The following is a 17,859-nucleotide window of genomic DNA, read 5'->3' on the forward strand; positions in this document are numbered from 1 at the left end:
GGTAACCTGCCCTGCCTTGTGTTATTCTCACACTTGGCATCCAACAGGGCAATTAATTACCATAAGTTGTACTCACCCATGATAATGTTATAACCTGCAAGTGTTATGCTCACACAAGCAGCAAGACCCTAATATTATTCTCGTGCTAATGATGCTCACAAAATATAAGGAAATCACAACACTATCAAATTAAATAACAAACCAACCCAAGTTGTATGCATAACATACACCCTGTGTACAGATGTCCACTCTTCTTACCTTAGTTGCTAAGACCACACTTGCTACCTCGAGCACCTCAACGAATTTCCTTGTTGAGAACAAGATCCTAGAAATTCATTAACAAAACAATACACTCAAAATACATTCAAGTATGAATCTCTAAACTGATACAGAAACTTACGTAAAAATACGTAACACATAGGTCCATTTCACTTGCATGACACACCATACATAAGCATTTATTATTTTGATTCACCCAAACATATTGCATGGACTCAAACAAACATTCTTAACGTAAAACATGAATTCATACAACACATTTTTACGTAAAATTTACTAAAATACTATTTATTCTTATTAAAGTCTAAATAAATAGTTAATTAATCACCAATAATTATAATAAATAAAAACAGCAACCAAAAAATAATAAAACCTATTCCATTTGATATCATAGGCAGTAAATGGTATCACAAAAATATATTTTACTATTTTAACAACACTTATCTATTTTTCATAATTAACTTAAGTATTAATTAAGTAAATTCATGAAAAATACCAAAATTGATTAAAAACTGAATCTAACTCTTCTAATACACTTTATAATCTGTAATAAGTCATAAATAATTTTTTTTTGAATTTTCTAAGCAACCTAGGTATTTTTCATAATTAAAATAAGAAATAACATCAATAATTCATGAAAAATACATAATCGCTTGAAAATTCAATCTACCAATTTGATAACAGTTTATATATCATAGTCCATTATATAAAATAAATCTAGATTTTTCTGAGCAACCTAAGTATTTTTCATAATTAATTTAATAAAGAACACAAATAATTCATGAAAAATACAAAATTAACCGAAATTCGAATCTACCAATTTTGCAATAGTTTATATCTCATAACTAATCATATTAAATATTTTTAGATTTTTCTGAGTAATCTAAGTATTTTTCATAATTAATTTAATAAATAAACCAAATAATTCATAATAAATCAAATAATTGCAAGAAAATTATCAAACTTCATAGTAGGCCTAAGAACACCTAGCACAAGTCAAGAACTGAAAGAAAATTGAAAAATAACCTCCAGAAACCCCTGAACGGAGTGTCGCCGGAGTTCTCGTCGGTTTCGTCGCCGGTAAAGTGTAACTTTGTCTCCGACTGCTCTTGAAGCGTCCTTTCGATTCGGGAAGCTCTCCACAATGCTCAGGACCTCAAAACGATCAAGAAAAGTGGTCCGAGAAGGCAGATCGGGGTTGTCTTCTTCGTTGGCGGTGTACCGTCTTTAATGGAGTCCAAAATTTTGGATTTTCGTTTTGGACGTTAAAGCTTCGTTTTCTTACGTCAAAAACAATCCTTAGGGTCCCATGCACTCAAATATAACCTTCCTTGACCCAAGAACAAGCTTAAATACGTTCGAATTCGAGTCCGTAACTAAGCCGCACCTTTGAAGCTTCAAAAATGGCGAATCTTAAAACGACGACTTTCGCCCCTTATACCACATTAAAAAGCTTCCTTAGGTCGTATATAAGTGATCCCAAACCCCAACATTCACCCAGGTTTCACTCCGCTTGAAGAAACGAAAATTTTCAGTATCGTATACGCCGTATACGTGCTCTCTCTCTCTCTCTCTCTCTCTCTCTCTCTCTCTCTCTCTCTCTCTCTCTCTCTCTCTCTCTCGTTGGTTCTCTGTTTTGGGTGAACGAAAATATAGTTTAAAACCTAATTTCTATCGTGTTTAAACCCAAGCAAAGTATCGCATTGAACCGAAGTGGAGCGATTCCCATTCCACCAAAATAGGCGTTCGGTTCGGTTCGGTTCGTGTATGTAAGTTTGTATATAACAGTTTATAATAATAATAGTAATAATAATAATAATAATAATAATAATACGTATAATAATAATAATAATAATATGTTAATAATGTTAATAATAATGATAATAATAATATACCCATATAACAATATCCAGACATATGTATCTATTAGGCATTATGCACATGCCAATAAAATCGAATATTATATCATCATAAAAATAATCCCGTACATATTTAAATCCCTAAATATGTAAAATAAAAAAAAAATACTCTCAGCTAAATAAAATTACAAAATTACCCTTTCGGAGTTAGCGGATATTACAATTATCCCCCTCTAAAAGAAAATTTCGTCCCGAAATTTTACTCAAATAATTCTGGATATTGTTCTCGCATATCAGACTCTAGCTCCCAAGTAGCTTCCTCAACCACGCTGTTCCTCCATAGGACTTTCACCAAGGCAATTGTCTTATTTCTCAAAATTCTATCTTTTTGATCAAGAATCTTGACCGGACGTTCATTGTAGGACAAATCTTCCTGCAAACCCAGTGTTTCATAGCTCAAAACATGCGATGGGTCTGACACATATTTCCGGAGTTGAGATACATGAAATACATTGTGCACCCCAGATAATGATGGCGGTAAAGCTATTCTATAAGCTACACTGCCCACTCTATCCAATATCTGAAATGGACCAACATATCTAGGACTTAGTTTCCCTCTCTTACCAAATCTCTTCACTGAGAGTCCTTTTCGTGGTGTCACTCGAAGAAACACATGATCACCCACTTCGAACTCAATGTCCCTCCGCTTCATGTCTGCGTAAGATTTCTGTCTGCTCTGAGCTGTGATCATTCTAGCCCTGATCTTCTGAATAGCTTCGTTGGTGTGCTGAACTGCATCTGGCCCTAGGAGTTTGTTCTCTCCCAACTCATCCCAATGCAGTGGAGACCTGCATTTTCTTCCATACAACATCTCATAGGGTGCTACCCCGATAGTAGACTGATAGCTGTTGTTGTAAGAAAATTCAATCAAAGGCAGGTATTTGCTCCATGATCCTTGGAAATCTATCACACATGCCCTCAACATATCTTCTAAGATCTGATTTGTTCTCTCAGTCTGACCATCTGTCTCTGGATGATATGCAGTGCTGAACTTCAATCGAGTTCCCATTGCTTTCTGTAAGCTTTCCCAAAAAGATGAAGTGAACCGAGCATCTCGATCACAAACAATAGAATACGGTGCCCCATGTAATCTCACAATCTCATTCACATAAAGTTCAGCAAAATGGTCCATGGAGTAAGTCATGCGTACTGGTAGAAAATGGGCAGATTTTGTATACCTATCGACGACTACCCAAATGGCGTCATGTTGCTTTGTAGTCTTAGGTAACCCAGTCACAAAATCCATGGAAATCTCTTCCCACTTCCATTCAGGGAGCTTCAGTGGTTGTAATAATCCCGCTGGTCTTTGATGCTCTGCTTTAACTTGTTGACATGTTAAGCATTTGGCCACAAATTCAACTACATCCTTTTTCATACCAGGCCACCAATACAATGCTTTTAGGTCATGGTACATTTTAGTGGTCCCGGGATGAACTGAATAAGGTGTAGTATGAGCTTCTACCAATATCCCATTCTTGAGCTCATCATTATCGGGCACATAAATTCGTCCCTTGAACCGAATTAATCCCGTGTCTGATATTTCATAATCTTTGGCGTTACTATTCAAAATTTCTTGCTTTAGTTCACTGAGCTTTTGATCTGTCGTTTGCCCCTCCTTAATTCTTTCTAACAAAGTGGATTGAAGTGTGACCTTTGCAAGTTGTCCTGTAATAAACTCTATACCAGCTCGTTCCATGTCTTCCACTAATTCCCTTGATACTCCTTGTAAAGTGGCAACTAGTCCGGGACCTCTACGGCTGAGTGCATCCGCTACCACATTGGCTTTACCGGGATGGTACATTATCTCGCAGTCGTAGTCTTTGACTAGCTCCAACCATCTCCTCTGCCTCATGTTTAACTCTCTCTGGGTGAAAAAGTACTTTAAACTCTTATGATCGGTGTAGATTTCACATTTCACTCCATAAAGATAATGACGCCAGATTTTTAGTGCAAAAACCACTGCGGCTAACTCTAGGTCATGTGTCGGGTATCTCTGTTCGTATTCTTTTAATTGCCTTGAAGCGTAAGCAATTACCTTCCCTTCTTGCATTAGAACACAACCCAACCCTTGTTTAGATGCATCACAATATACTGCAAATTGTCCCTCTTCTGTTGGTAAACTAAGGATTGGTGCTGAGATAAGTCTATTCTTCAACTCTTGGAAGCTTTGCTCACACTTGTCTGACCAGGAAAATTTTAGATTCTTCCTAGTTAATGCTGTTAAGGGTGTGGCTATCTTTGAGAACCCCTCAACAAACCTTCTATAATAGCCTGCTAAACCCAAAAAGCTTCGAACCTCTCGAGGCGGTCTTTGGTCTAGGCCATTCTTTCACCGCGGCAACCTTGGCGGGATCTACTTTTATTCCCCGTTAGTGACAATGTGGCCCAAAAATGCAACCTCGGACAACCGTAACTCACATTTTTTGTACTTGGCATACAATTGATGTTCTCTCGCTGCAAGGTCAAGCGTAAGTGCTCCTCATGTTCCTCCTCTGTCTTAGAATAAATCAATATATCATCTATGAATACAATGACAAACTGATCCAGATATTCCTTGAAGACTCGGTTGATGAGGTCCATAAAAGCTGCTGGGGCATTTGTAAGTCCAAATGACATCACCATGAACTCATAATGCCCGTATCTCGTTCTGAAGGCTATCTTCGGTATATCTTCATTTTTGATTCTTAGCTGATGATACCCTGAACGAAGATCAATCTTAGAAAACACCTTTTTCCCTTGAAGCTGGTCAAACAAGTCGTCAATCCTCGGCAGTGGGTACCGATTCTTTATAGTCACCTTGTTCAATTCTCGGTAATCTATGCACATTCTCATAGTACCGTCTTTCTTTTTAACAAATAGAACTGGTGCGCCCCACGGAGAGTAGCTAGGTCTGATAAACCCTAACTTAAGCAATTCTTCCAATTGTATTTTGAGTTCTTTCAATTCAGATGGTGCCATTCTATATGGTGCGCGGGAAACTGGTGTTGTTCCGGGCACTAATTCTATCACAAATTCGATTTCTCTGTGTGGTGGTAACCCGGGTAACTCCTCTGGAAATACATCAAGAAACTCAGCAACTACCCGTGTTTCCTCCGGCTTTCTTTCAATTTTCTTGGTGTCATCAACCACATTAACTAGATACCCTAAGCACCCACGCTGCAATAGTTGCCCAGCCTTCATTGCCGAAATAATAGGAGTGCGGGGTTTCTTTCCTACCCCCCTGAACTCGAAAGTCTCTCCATCTTCTGGTGTGAAAACAACTTTCTTTTGCTTGCAGTCAATTGATGCTCCATATTTAGTAAGAAAATCCATGCCCAAGATTACATCAAAATCAAATAAATCTAATACAATCAGGTCTACAATTAATTCTCTACCATCTATCCTGACAAGTATACCCCTAAGCCAACTTCTAGAGATTACAACCTCCCCAGATGGTAACATGGTCCCAAACCCCACAGTAAATAATTCACTCGGTGCATTTATATGATTTACAATTGTGCTAGCAATAAAGGAATGAGTTGCACCAGAATCAAACAAAACTTTACAAGTGGTGTTGGCCATAAGAATCTGACCTGATACAACCGAAGGACTGGCCTCAGCTTCTGCTTGAGTGATGGCAAAAACTCTGGCTGGAACATACTTGTCATCTTTCTTGGGTTCTGCTCTATTACCAGTCTGTCCCCACAGTGGGCAATTGCGTTTGATGTGTCCTTCTTTTCCACATTTGTAGCATGCTTTTGCGCGACACTCACCGAGATGACGTTTGGTACATTTAGGGCATTCTGGAATGTTTCGCCCACTGCTGCCATTAAATCGTTGGTCGTTATCACTTTTGTACCTCTTGTCTTGACTTGGCTGCCCGGACTGGTCCTGTCCCCGTTTCTTGTGGTCATTAGAATTGGCTCCACTTTTCTTAGATTCTCTCCTGGCACCATTTTCCTTCCAAATTTTGTTTTCACTCCGCTCAGCCGTAAGAGCCATTTCGACAACTTGAGCATAGCTGAATTGACCCCTTGACACAATTTCCACATCTCGAGCAACCATTGGTTTCAGGCCTTCCACAAATCGATGTGCTCGCACTCTATCAGTAGGTACCAGATCTGGAGCAAATTTCGCCAATCTATCAAATTTTTGTGCATACTCAGTCACAGTAAGACTCCCTTGGACTAACCTAGTAAATTCATCGACCTTTGCTGCTAGAACTGCTGAGTTATAATACTTCTCATTAAAGACCCTTTTGAAATCGTCCCAGTTCATGGTATCTACATCCTTTGTTTGTTCCACCACCTCCCACCAGATACGAGCATCTTTCCTCAGCATGTAAGATGCACACTTCACTCGGTCATTCCCATCCACCCTTAGCATCTGCAAAATGCTTTCTATGCGACTTATCCACTCCTCAGCCACTACCGGGTCTATGCCTCCCTCAAACTCAGGTGGGTGTTGTTTTCGAAATCTCTCTGCTAACAACTCATGTCTAGCCTCTGTAGCAGGATATACCACTGGAACTGGTGGGTCTCTATTTTCTGCATCTTGCCTTATTTGGACTGGCGGCTGCAGTTGACGTCTCAGCTGACGAAGTTCTTCATCCTGCCTATGAATGATTCCTTCCAGTGCGGCAATGCGCTCTTCCCATCCATGTGGTGCTTGAGGTGGTTCATTGATCCCTCCATCATCTCGGCCTTGGCCTCGACCTCGACCTCGACCTCGACCCACTCTAACTGACCTTCTAGGAGGCATTTCTAAACTCCTAAACCACACAAACCAATACACATCAAGATCATTTTGATCATCAATTTTACATGAAAATAATGTTACCCTCTCGCATGCAGAAATTTAAGGCAACTTAATTATAAGTAATAACCACTTACAGTACAGTGAGTCGAGCTCGTCTCATGGCGGTGAACTTTACATGTTAGGGCTAACCACATTCTTTAGGACCGTATTGCTCTGATACCATATTGTAACACCCCGATTTCCCGAGATGTCACATAGGATAGTCCGTATAAAACAATTTAATAAGATAAAGACAAACAAATACTTCTTTATTGAAAAACATCCAAGCATGAGATCTCATTGTTTAAAACAAAATTCTTTTAGTACTGTAAACTTAAATAAGAACTAGTTAAGTCAAAATAATAGTTCCAAAATGTTTAGTAGTAAAAAAAAACATTAAAAGCAAAATACTGTGCCAGCCCCCTAACATGCGGTCCACGCCTCGAGCTCTTCATTCTCACTGCTTAGCCTTACCCTTACCCGCACACAGAGTACCCGTGAGCTAACGCCCAGTAAGAACAGCTATGTAGGACATAACCCTCCTAACTAGTTACTTGACATAATTTACTCTTTAATATTAATCAACAGTAATTCACATTCCATAAATATATCCACAAGGCATGTTGTTCTCACATGCACATATCAAGTCTCATACCGCACATTATACTCACATACGATAATCAACTATTCTCTCATGTTGATCAGACATGAGGTAACCTGCCCTGCCTTGTGTTATTCTCACACTTGGCATCCAACAAGGCAATTAATTACCATAAGTTGTACTCACCCATGATAATGTTATAACCTGCAAGTGTTATGCTCACACAAGCAGCAAGACCCTAATATTATTCTCGTGCTAATGATGCTCACAAAATATAAGGAAATCACAACACTATCAAATTAAATAACAAACCAACCCAAGTTGTATGCATAACATACACCCTGTGTACAGATGTCCACTCTTCTTACCTCAGTTGCTAAGACCACACTTGCTACCTCGAGCACCTCAACGAATTTCCTTGTTGAGAACAAGATCCTAGACATTCATTAACACAACAATACACTCAAAATACATTCAAGTATGAATCTCTAAACTCATACAGAAACTTACGTAAAAATACGTAACACATAGGTCCATTTCACTTGCATGACACACCATACATAAGCATTTATTATTTTGATTCACCCAAACATATTGCATGGACTCAAACAAACATTCTTAACGTAAAACATGAATTCATACAACACATTTTTACGTAAAATTTACTAAAATACTATTTATTCTTATTAAAGTCTAAATAAATAGTTAATTAATCACCAATAATTATAATAAATAAAAACAACAACCAATAAATAATAAAACCTATTCCATTTGATATCATAGGCAGTAAATGGTATCACAAAAATACATTTTACTATTTTAACAACACTTATCTATTTTTCATAATTAACCTGAGTATTAATTAAGTAAATTCATGAAAAATACCAAAATTGATTAAAAACCGAATCTAACTCTTCTAATACACTTTATAATCTGTAATAAGTCATAAATAATTTTCTTTGAAATTTCTAAGCAACCTAGGTATTTTTTATAATTAAAATAAAAAATAACATCAATAATTCATGAAAAATACATAATCGCTTGAAAATTCAATCCACCAATTTTATAACAGTTTATATATCATAGTCCATCATATAAAATAAATCTAGATTTTTCTGAGCAACCTAAGTATTTTTCATAATTAATTTAATAAATAACACAAATAATTCATGAAAAATACAAAATTAACCGAAATTCGAATCTACCAATTTTGCAATTGTTTATATCTCATAACTAATCATATTAAATATTTTTAGATTTTTCTGAATAATCTAAGTATTTTTCATAATTAATTTAATAAATAAACCAAATAATTCATAATAAATCAAATAATTGCAAGAAAATTATCAAACTTCATAGTAGGCCTAAGAACACCTAGCACAAGTCAAGAACTGAAAGAAAATTGAAAAATAACCTCCAGAAACCCCTGAACGGAGTGTCGCCGGAGTTCTCGTCGGTTTCGTCGCCGGTAAAGTGTAACTTTGTCTCCGACTGCTCTTGAAGCGTCCTTTCGATTCGGGAAGCTCTCCACAATGCTCAGGACCTCAAAACGATCAAGAAAAGTGGTCCGAGAAGGCAGATCGGGGTTGTCTTCTTCGTTGGCGGTGTACCGTCTTTAATGGACTCCAAAATTTTGGATTTTCGTTTTGGACGTTAAAGCTTCGTTTTCTTACGTCAAAAACAATCCTTAGGGTCCTATGCACTCAAATATAACCTTCCTTGACCCAAGAACAAGCTTAAACACGTTCGAATTCGAGTCCGTAACTAAGCCGCACCTTTGAAGCTTCAAAAATGGCGAATCTTAAAACGACGACTTTCGCCCCTTATACCACGTTAAAAAGCTTCCTTAGGTCGTATATAAGTGATCCCAAACCCCCACGTTCACCCAGGTTTCACTCCGCTTGAAGAAACGAAAATTTTCGGTATCGTATACGCCGTATACGTGCTCTCTCTCTCTCTCTCGTTGGTTCTCAGTTTTGGGTGAACGAAAATAGAGTTTAAAACCTAATTTCTATCGTGTTTAAACCCAAGCAAAATATTGCATTGAACCGAAGTGGAGCGATTCCCATTCCACCAAAATAGTCGTTCGGTTCGGTTCGGTTCGTGTATGTAAGTTTGTATATAACAGTTTATAATAATAATAGTAATAATAATAATAATAATAATACGTATAATAATAATAATAATAATAATAATAATAATAATAATATGTTAATAATGTTAATAATAATAATAATAATAATAATAATAATAATAATATACCCATATAACAATATCCAGACATATATATCTATTAGGCATTATGCACATGCCAATAAAATCGAATATTATATCATCATAAAAATAATCCCGTACATATTTAAATCCATAAATATGTAAAATAAAAAAAATACTCTCAGCTAAATAAAATTACAAAATTACCCTTTCGGAGTTAGCGGATATTACACAGTGAACCGAGTATAGACTGATACTAGGGTTGGTAATACTGTGCTATTTGACCGTATCACATCGGTTAGGCTAGAGTATGACCAGTGAACCGAGTATAGGCTGATACTGTAACACATCGGTTAGGCTAGAGTATGACTAGCAGCTGGAGTATGACCAGTGAACCGAGTATAGGCTGTTACTTGTCAATAGTACCGTCTTATGAACGTTCGGGACTCAGTATCGTGTGGGACACGGCAGTTAGGGTTATGGTCAGGGGTATGGGCGTCTGATCATAACCCGGGATTTATGTATGATTATGATTTAGTCTTTTTTTACTGAGTCTGTCGACTCATAGTGCTATGTTTATGTGTAGGTAAGGGCAAGGCCAATGCTAAGGAACCGTGAGAGCAAGTCGATGAAGATTGTACATGTCGAGGCAGTTAGGCTTGGAGCGTACGATCCTCGGGACAACAGTGCTTTTTGTAATTAGTCGCTAGGCGACAAGTATTTTGTATTAGACAGTAAACTTTTGTAAAGTGTTTTGTAATCGGGATCCCGAGTATTTTTGTATAAAATATTTTATAAGTTTAATTAAAAAGCAAAAATTTTAATAAATCACGATTTCCATAAACATCGTTGATTAGCAACGAGCTGCACGGTACGTTTAAACATCACGTAGTACGCATATGCTAGTTAGGGTGTTACAGAAGGAGTTTGAAAATTCTTTGTATGATGAATTTTGTAAGTCTACAGGTATAACTCATGAATTTTCAGCTCCCAAAACTCCTCAACAAAATGGAGTTGTTGAGAGGAAGAATCGAACATTGCAGGAAATGGCAAGGGTGATGTTAAATAGCAAGAAGTTGACAAAGCGTTTATGGGCTGAAGCTATTAACACAGCTTGCTATATAATAAATAGAGTGTTTATTTGTCCAGGTACCTCAAAAACATCTTATGAAATCTGGAAAGGTAAACGCCCCAATGTAAGTCATTTTCATGTTTTTGGATGTGTGTGTTATGTTTATAGAGATCGTGAGCATATTGGTAAATTTGATGCTAAAAGTGATGTCGGTATTTTTATTGGATATTCCTTAAACAGTAGAGCTTATCGTGTTTATAACATGAGAACTCAAACTGTTTTGGAATCAGCTAATGTGGTTGTTGATGATTTTAAAGATTTTTCAGAGTTTTCCACAGAAGCCAAGATAGATAGTTTTATGGATACGCCTCAAGAAGCAGCAAAAGTAGATCCTGATGTAGCAGAACCCAATTTTGGTGTTGCAAATGAAGAATCTGCTGCTGCAAGTGAGACTGGAGAACCAGAACTACCTATCTTGACTCATCGAAACATCATTACTGAATCTATCCAGAAGGAACCAAGCACCAGAGTCAAATTGAATCATCCAAAAGATCTCATTCTTAGAAATCTTGAAGAAATCATGGTAACCCGAAGAAGGTATGTTAATTTGATTATCTTTCTTTATTTTGTTTCTCAATATGAACCTAAAAATGCGAAGGAAGCCATGACCTTTGAAGAATGGCTCAATGCAATGCAAGAGGAACTCAACCAATTTGTTCGCAACAAGGTTTGGATTTTGGTCTGAAGACCAAAAGGTGTCAATATAATTGGAACAAAGTGGATCTTTAAAAATAAAAGTGCTGAGTTTGGTACAATTGTGAGAAACAAGGCCAGATTGGTGGCACAAGGATACACACAGGTAGAAGGTATAGATTTTGATGAAACTTTTGCTCCTGTTGCAAGACTAGAATCAATTCGTTTACTTTATTGTATTGCTTGTATTTTGGATATTAAATTGTTTCAAATTGATGTAAAATCTGCCTTCCTAAATGGTATTTTGAGTGAGGAAGTTTATGTTGAGGAACCAAAAGGATTTGAAGATCCTCAATTTACAGACCATGTGTACAAGCTTGGAAAAGCTTTGTATGGTTTGAAACAAGGTCCTCGTGCTTGGTATGAAAGGTTAACTAAATTTTTACTTTCTCATGATTATCAAAGAGGTAGTGTAGATAAAACTCTTTTCATCAAGCATATAAAGTCTGATTTTATCATTGCTCAAATTTATGTTGATTATATAGTTTTTGGTTCTACATCTAACCATGAAGTGCAGGTTTTAGTTGATCAAATGAAAAGTGAATTTGAAATGAGCATGGTTGGTGAGCTTACTTTCTTTTTGGGTCTACAAGTCAGACAAATGGAAGGAGGTACATTTGTATCTCAAAGTAAGTATGCTAAGAACCTTGTCAAGAAGTTTGGTCTTGAGTCGGCTAAGCAGGTAAGTACTCTAATGAGCACCACATTGAAATTGACAAAAGATGAGAATGGAGTTGTGACAGTCAGTAGTCTCGGGATCCGTAAGGGGAAACACCGGGTAAGCTGTGCAATCCCACACCGCCTGGGGAAGGTCAAGTGGGATGATTCTGAGACTGTGTAGGTATGGGACTACATAGTTGAAGAGAGCTTAAATGGATTGATTGGTACTACCTATATCAACAAGGTGCATCTTGTTTTTCGGTAGCCCATCACGAAAGAACTCCACAGTTAAGCCTGCTTGGCCTGGAGTAATTTAAGGATGGGTGACCTCCTGGGAAGTTTTCCCAGGAAGCGTGCGAGTGAGGACAAAGCACGCTGGAAATACTCGTGTTGGTCTGTAGGGCCAGTCATCAATTAAGGAAGCAGCTAAAGTGACGTACTCGTGTATAAGAGCCATTCATTCCGTGGGTGTAAGGACCCAATGGAGGCTTGAAGCGGGGATGTTACAAAATGGTATCAGAGCCTTGACCCAGCCGGAAGTGTGGTCGACGAGGACGTCGGACCCCGTAAGGGGGGGTGATTGTGACAGTCAGTAGTCTCGGGATCCGTAAGGGGAAACACCGGGTAAGCTGTGCAATCCCACACCGCCTGGGGAAGGTCAAGTGGGATGATTCTGAGACTGTGTAGGTATGGGACTACATAGTTGAAGAGAGCTTAAATGGATTGATTGGTACTACCTATATCAACAAGGTGCATCTTGTTTTTCGGTAGCCCATCACGAAAGAACTCCACAGTTAAGCGTGCTTGGCCTGGAGTAATTTAAGGATGGGTGACCTCCTGGGAAGTTTTCCTAGGAAGCGTGCGAGTGAGGATAAAGCACGCTGGAAACACTCGTGTTGGTCTGTAGGGCCAGTCATCAATCAAGGAAGCAGCCAAAGTGACGTACTCGTGTATAAGAGCCATTCATTCCGTGGGTGTAAGGACCCAATGGAGGCTTGAAGCGGGGATGTTACAGGAGTAAAGGTAGACACTACACTCTATCGTAGTATGATTGGAAGTCTATTGTCTTTAACTGCTAGTCGTCCAGATATTTGTTACAGCGTGGGTGTTTGTGCTAGATATCAAAGTAATCATATGGAATCTCATGTATCAGCTGTAAAAAGGATTATTCGATATGTTAATATTACTCTTGATTATGGAATTCGGTATTCTAAAGATACTAATTCTAACCTTGCATGTTTTAGTGATGCAGATTGGGCAGGCAATGCTGATGATCGAAAGAGCACAAGTGGAGGTTGTCTCTTTCTTAGAAATAATCTAGTATCTTGGCATAGCAAGAAACAAAATTCCATTTCTTTGTCCACAGCCGAAACTGAGTACATAGCTGCTGGCAGTTGTTGTACTCAATTGTTATGGTTAAAACAAATGTTGATTGATTATGGATTTGAATTGGGTGTTTTAACTATCTTTTGTGATAACACTAGTGCCATAAATATTTCCAAATTTCCCTTTATTTTTTTTTTAAAAAAGAAAAGGAAAGGAGAAATTTTTTTTTTTGCAAGATAGTGGGGCGATTTCCTTTTGTGTTCTTGGGCTGGTAGTTTCTCTTTTTAAGTTGTTTTCCTCTTTTGATCCTCTCTCACATTATTATATAAACCAACTTCATTTGTCTTTTATTTTCATAACCTAGCTACCCGATTCCTATTTCTCTGTGTACTTGCTTCTTTGTTTCTCATTCTTACTTTCAGAAATTCATGGCTAAAACTAAGAACCTAGGGCATCCAAGGAAAATGGTGGAATCCGAACAAGCCCCCTCAAACTAAGTCAATTGTCTTTGTAATTTTGATACTTTATTAATTGATTTCATTCTCTGGGCGTGGCCCCGTGGACTAGTATTGTTCGGGAGAACACTGATACCACATATAAATCTCTTGTGTCAAGTTATTTATTTTTCTGCAAATATTTTATATTCTGCTTGTTCTGTTTTGTCACTGCAAAACTGGTTTCTGCAGTAACAGAATTACTTTCTGTTTTTGCAGACACATACAGTTTTATATTTTCTTATATATAATTGACATTTGCAAAAACACGGTTTTTCAGACTAAAATTAGAAAATAATCATTTTCTCATATATTCGTAATTTGTGTACTGTATTGTACGATTTTAAAAAAGAAAGATGAAATAGTAAGTATGATACGAAGGATATATACATTTTAAATATTTTATTGAAATTTTCTTTTAAAAAATTGAAAGTTGTAATTTATATATTTTTAAAGAGTAGTGTGTAATATACCTTGAAACTCAAAATCCAACCTCCAAATAATGTTCCCCTATTCCACATAGGAGAGTCATTCCTCCAAAAATATTGTCTGCATTATTCTACAGCAAAAATTAATAAAATATTATTTGTATATCTTTCAAATTTATGCATTCATAAAATAAAATAAGAAAGAAAATAGTTTATACCATTTCATAAAGTACATAACCTGCTTTAGGTCCCCAAAATGAATAGGCACCTAATACAAAAGTATAAAATATAAGTCCTGAAAAAAAATATATTTAACTATATTAGATTGAGTAATTAATTTAATAATTTAATACTAAATAATTTCAAAATAAAATACTTACCCAAATTATTTAATAGAAAGTTCTTATTAAATATCAATTTCATATCTTGAAAAATTCTAACAACTTTCAATCTCTCAAAAAATGATATAGTAAATTAATGATAGAGTTATAATGCATAAATTAAATAATATATAGTTAAAATAATAATAATATATTGAATCAAAAAATATATCTTAGAAAGTAATCATACATAATTTGAGCAATGAAATTTTTATTTTCTTTCTTGTGTGTCGTCCTCGTAATAGCAAATATTCATATCTCTTGGACCTTATAAGTCTATAAGCAAATTAGGTTAGTCAAAAAATACAATACATGATAAAAGACACTAAGTAGTGTTCAAACACTATGTCGTGTTATTATTAATATAATTAAGTTAAGTTCACGTTATTTCATTTAATAATTATTGTATACATTATAATTAAATTATATGACACTAAAAAAAAGTTTATAAACAAATTATTATAATGATACATTAAAGATTATATAATGAAAACCATTAGAACCAAACATATATATAGTGAAACATTATAATTTACAAACATAAATTAATAATAAGAAATAAAAAAAAATACATTTATCAGTAGACTTAAAATGAATAGAGGAAATATAAAAAGTTATAATATTAGAAATGCATATCCCCACTTCAAATACTTTCCAACCTAAATATATTACACACAGAATATGAAATATTACATTTATAATAATAATATGAGAAAACAAAATCAATTTTTATATACCAAAAATAATTAAATTATCCAAAATAATAGAAATAATGTTACTCACAAGTCCTCCGTAAATATAACCAAATGTAAAGCCTGGTGTTGTACAACAATAATATATTAAAATCCATATTGCTTTCTGATATATTTAAACATTAAAAATTAATATGTAAATATATATAAATGAAATATGAGAGATTTAAAAAAAATTGAGATAAGAAACCTTCAAATGTTGTGCGATATCGGTAATTATGGGAGCTCCAAGAATTATGAGTGGACCTTGTCCAACACCAGTCAATCTATTTCGTAGAAAGCTATTTAGTGAAACTTAATTTAAAATTAAATATGCATACAAAATTATTACAATTACAAATATTTATATATTTGTATGTATACATATGAAATTTCTTTAATAATATCATTTTCACTCTTTGTAAGAGAGTTTTCTATTATGGCTATAATAGACAACTTAGTTACTTTCAGTACGTTCTATCAAAAAAAGCTTTAATTATTTTTAGAAAATTATGAATAATTCGTGTTATTAATAAAATTTAAAATATATAGTCATTTGCTCACATATATAAAAATATATAGAAAAAAAATATATATAAATATTTAAATTTTACTTTGGATATTTTATATCTTTATTCTAAATATTGGAACATCAATTTTTAGTTTATTTTTGGATTAACTTAAGAACATATTTAAATCACCAAGCTTTCTTTAACACTAATATATTACATTCGGTATTCACTTTTAATTGACAACATCATAAACTATAATATTAAGATACGCATAATAATAATCTTACCTAATAACTAATAATATTTTTTCCTTAACTTTTAATTGTATCACTTTCAAATAACATAGAAAAAAACTAACATAAAATTTAGTATACGTGCCTCGCACGTAGCTTTTTGCTAGTATAATAATATATAGGAAAAAAAAGAGTATAAATATTTCAATTTTACTTTGGAATTTCTATATGTTTATAAAAAAAAAAATTATAATAAACCTTAATTAATTTTGTTGACTTCGCTTTTAACCAACGACAATGAGTCTTTTTGATAAGCGATGAACGATATGTCATAATAACAATATGTAATAAAGCAATACTAAGACACATAAATTTTATAGAGGTTCATCCCCGAGCAGTTCGGTAATAGCCTAATCCTCGTTAGTTGTATTGACTTAAGAATAAGGAAGAAGTTTCTTTTTCTTATAGCTCTTACAATAATATCTCTGAATATATAATTCTTAGATAGCCTTAGCTTATAGCGTTTCAGCTTACAATTTCTCGGTCCTTTGCCCAGTGAACATTCCTCACTATTTATAGGGCTGAAAACTTGAGGAGGAAGAGTTTCCTCTCTCGTTACAATGCGCATAAACAGAAAGATCGTGTGATCAATGCTGAATGCGAGGATCGTGGGATTGAGGCTGAATACACTGATAGTGGGATCGTGTGTATGCCACACCCACGTAAGTTGATCCCTGAGTTGTAGGGATTGAGCTGGTGACTCACAATGTGTTAAGCTGAATTCGCTAAGTGTTGCTAATTCAGCACGGCTCGTTGAGTATTTTATTTTGGATATGCCAGCGAGGCATCCTGCTCGATATATTTGTAACGCCCGTATTTTATATTTATTAAACTTGGAAAATTAACTTTTATATATTATATTTTTATAACTATATGGATCGGGATCCCGATTATCAAAATACAAGTTGAAAGTATTTTACTAAAATGTACATATAATATTTTTTTTTAAAACTAACTCGCTAAAATGCAACCCCAAAATACAGACTCCAAAATACTAAAAGACTGAAACCCTCCAGGTTGCACTGCCGCGATATGTACAATCATTGCCGAGTTCCGCCTCACTGTTCCTCCAGCTTTGCTTTTCCTTTACCTACACAAGGTAGCAAACTGATGAGTCAACAGACTCAGTAAGATATGCAAGAAAGATATAAAAGTAGTGCAATGCCGACTTTATGATTAAGCCGCCCTGAGCTCAATAACCAAGCTCACCAAATGGTTAAGAACGTTCTTAAGGGAAGTACGACTACTATACCAAATGCACTAAAGTACCAAAATCTGTACTTGTGTTGGTAGAGCCCTAACTGTACTCCCGGGAATTACTAAGTGTTGTACCACGAACACGACGTACCCTTGGTACTCGTGTTGGTAACACTGAACCACAATTATAAACAACACTATACTAACACTCTATAAATCATATT

The 17,859-nt window shown here is 35.5% G+C and overlaps 1 protein-coding gene across 1 annotated transcript; it reads right to left on the bottom strand.

Annotated features, from left to right (window-relative positions):
* Positions 1-2,397: 2,397 nt before the first annotated feature.
* LOC133039696 (uncharacterized) lies at positions 2,398-3,009 on the bottom strand. Its single transcript, XM_061118611.1, has one exon. The coding sequence runs from the start codon at positions 3,007-3,009 to the stop codon at positions 2,398-2,400; it is 612 nt and encodes a 203-aa protein (XP_060974594.1).
* Positions 3,010-17,859: the final 14,850 nt, after the last annotated feature.

This window comes from Cannabis sativa, chromosome 7 (genome assembly GCF_029168945.1).
Source record: "Cannabis sativa cultivar Pink pepper isolate KNU-18-1 chromosome 7, ASM2916894v1, whole genome shotgun sequence".
NCBI lineage: Eukaryota > Viridiplantae > Streptophyta > Magnoliopsida > Rosales > Cannabaceae > Cannabis > Cannabis sativa.

Bases quoted from the DNA above. Each gene is read 5' to 3' on its own strand.
- LOC133039696 (XM_061118611.1), bottom strand. From the start codon at position 3,009: ATGTTGTATGGAAGAAAATGCAGGTCTCCACTGCATTGGGATGAGTTG.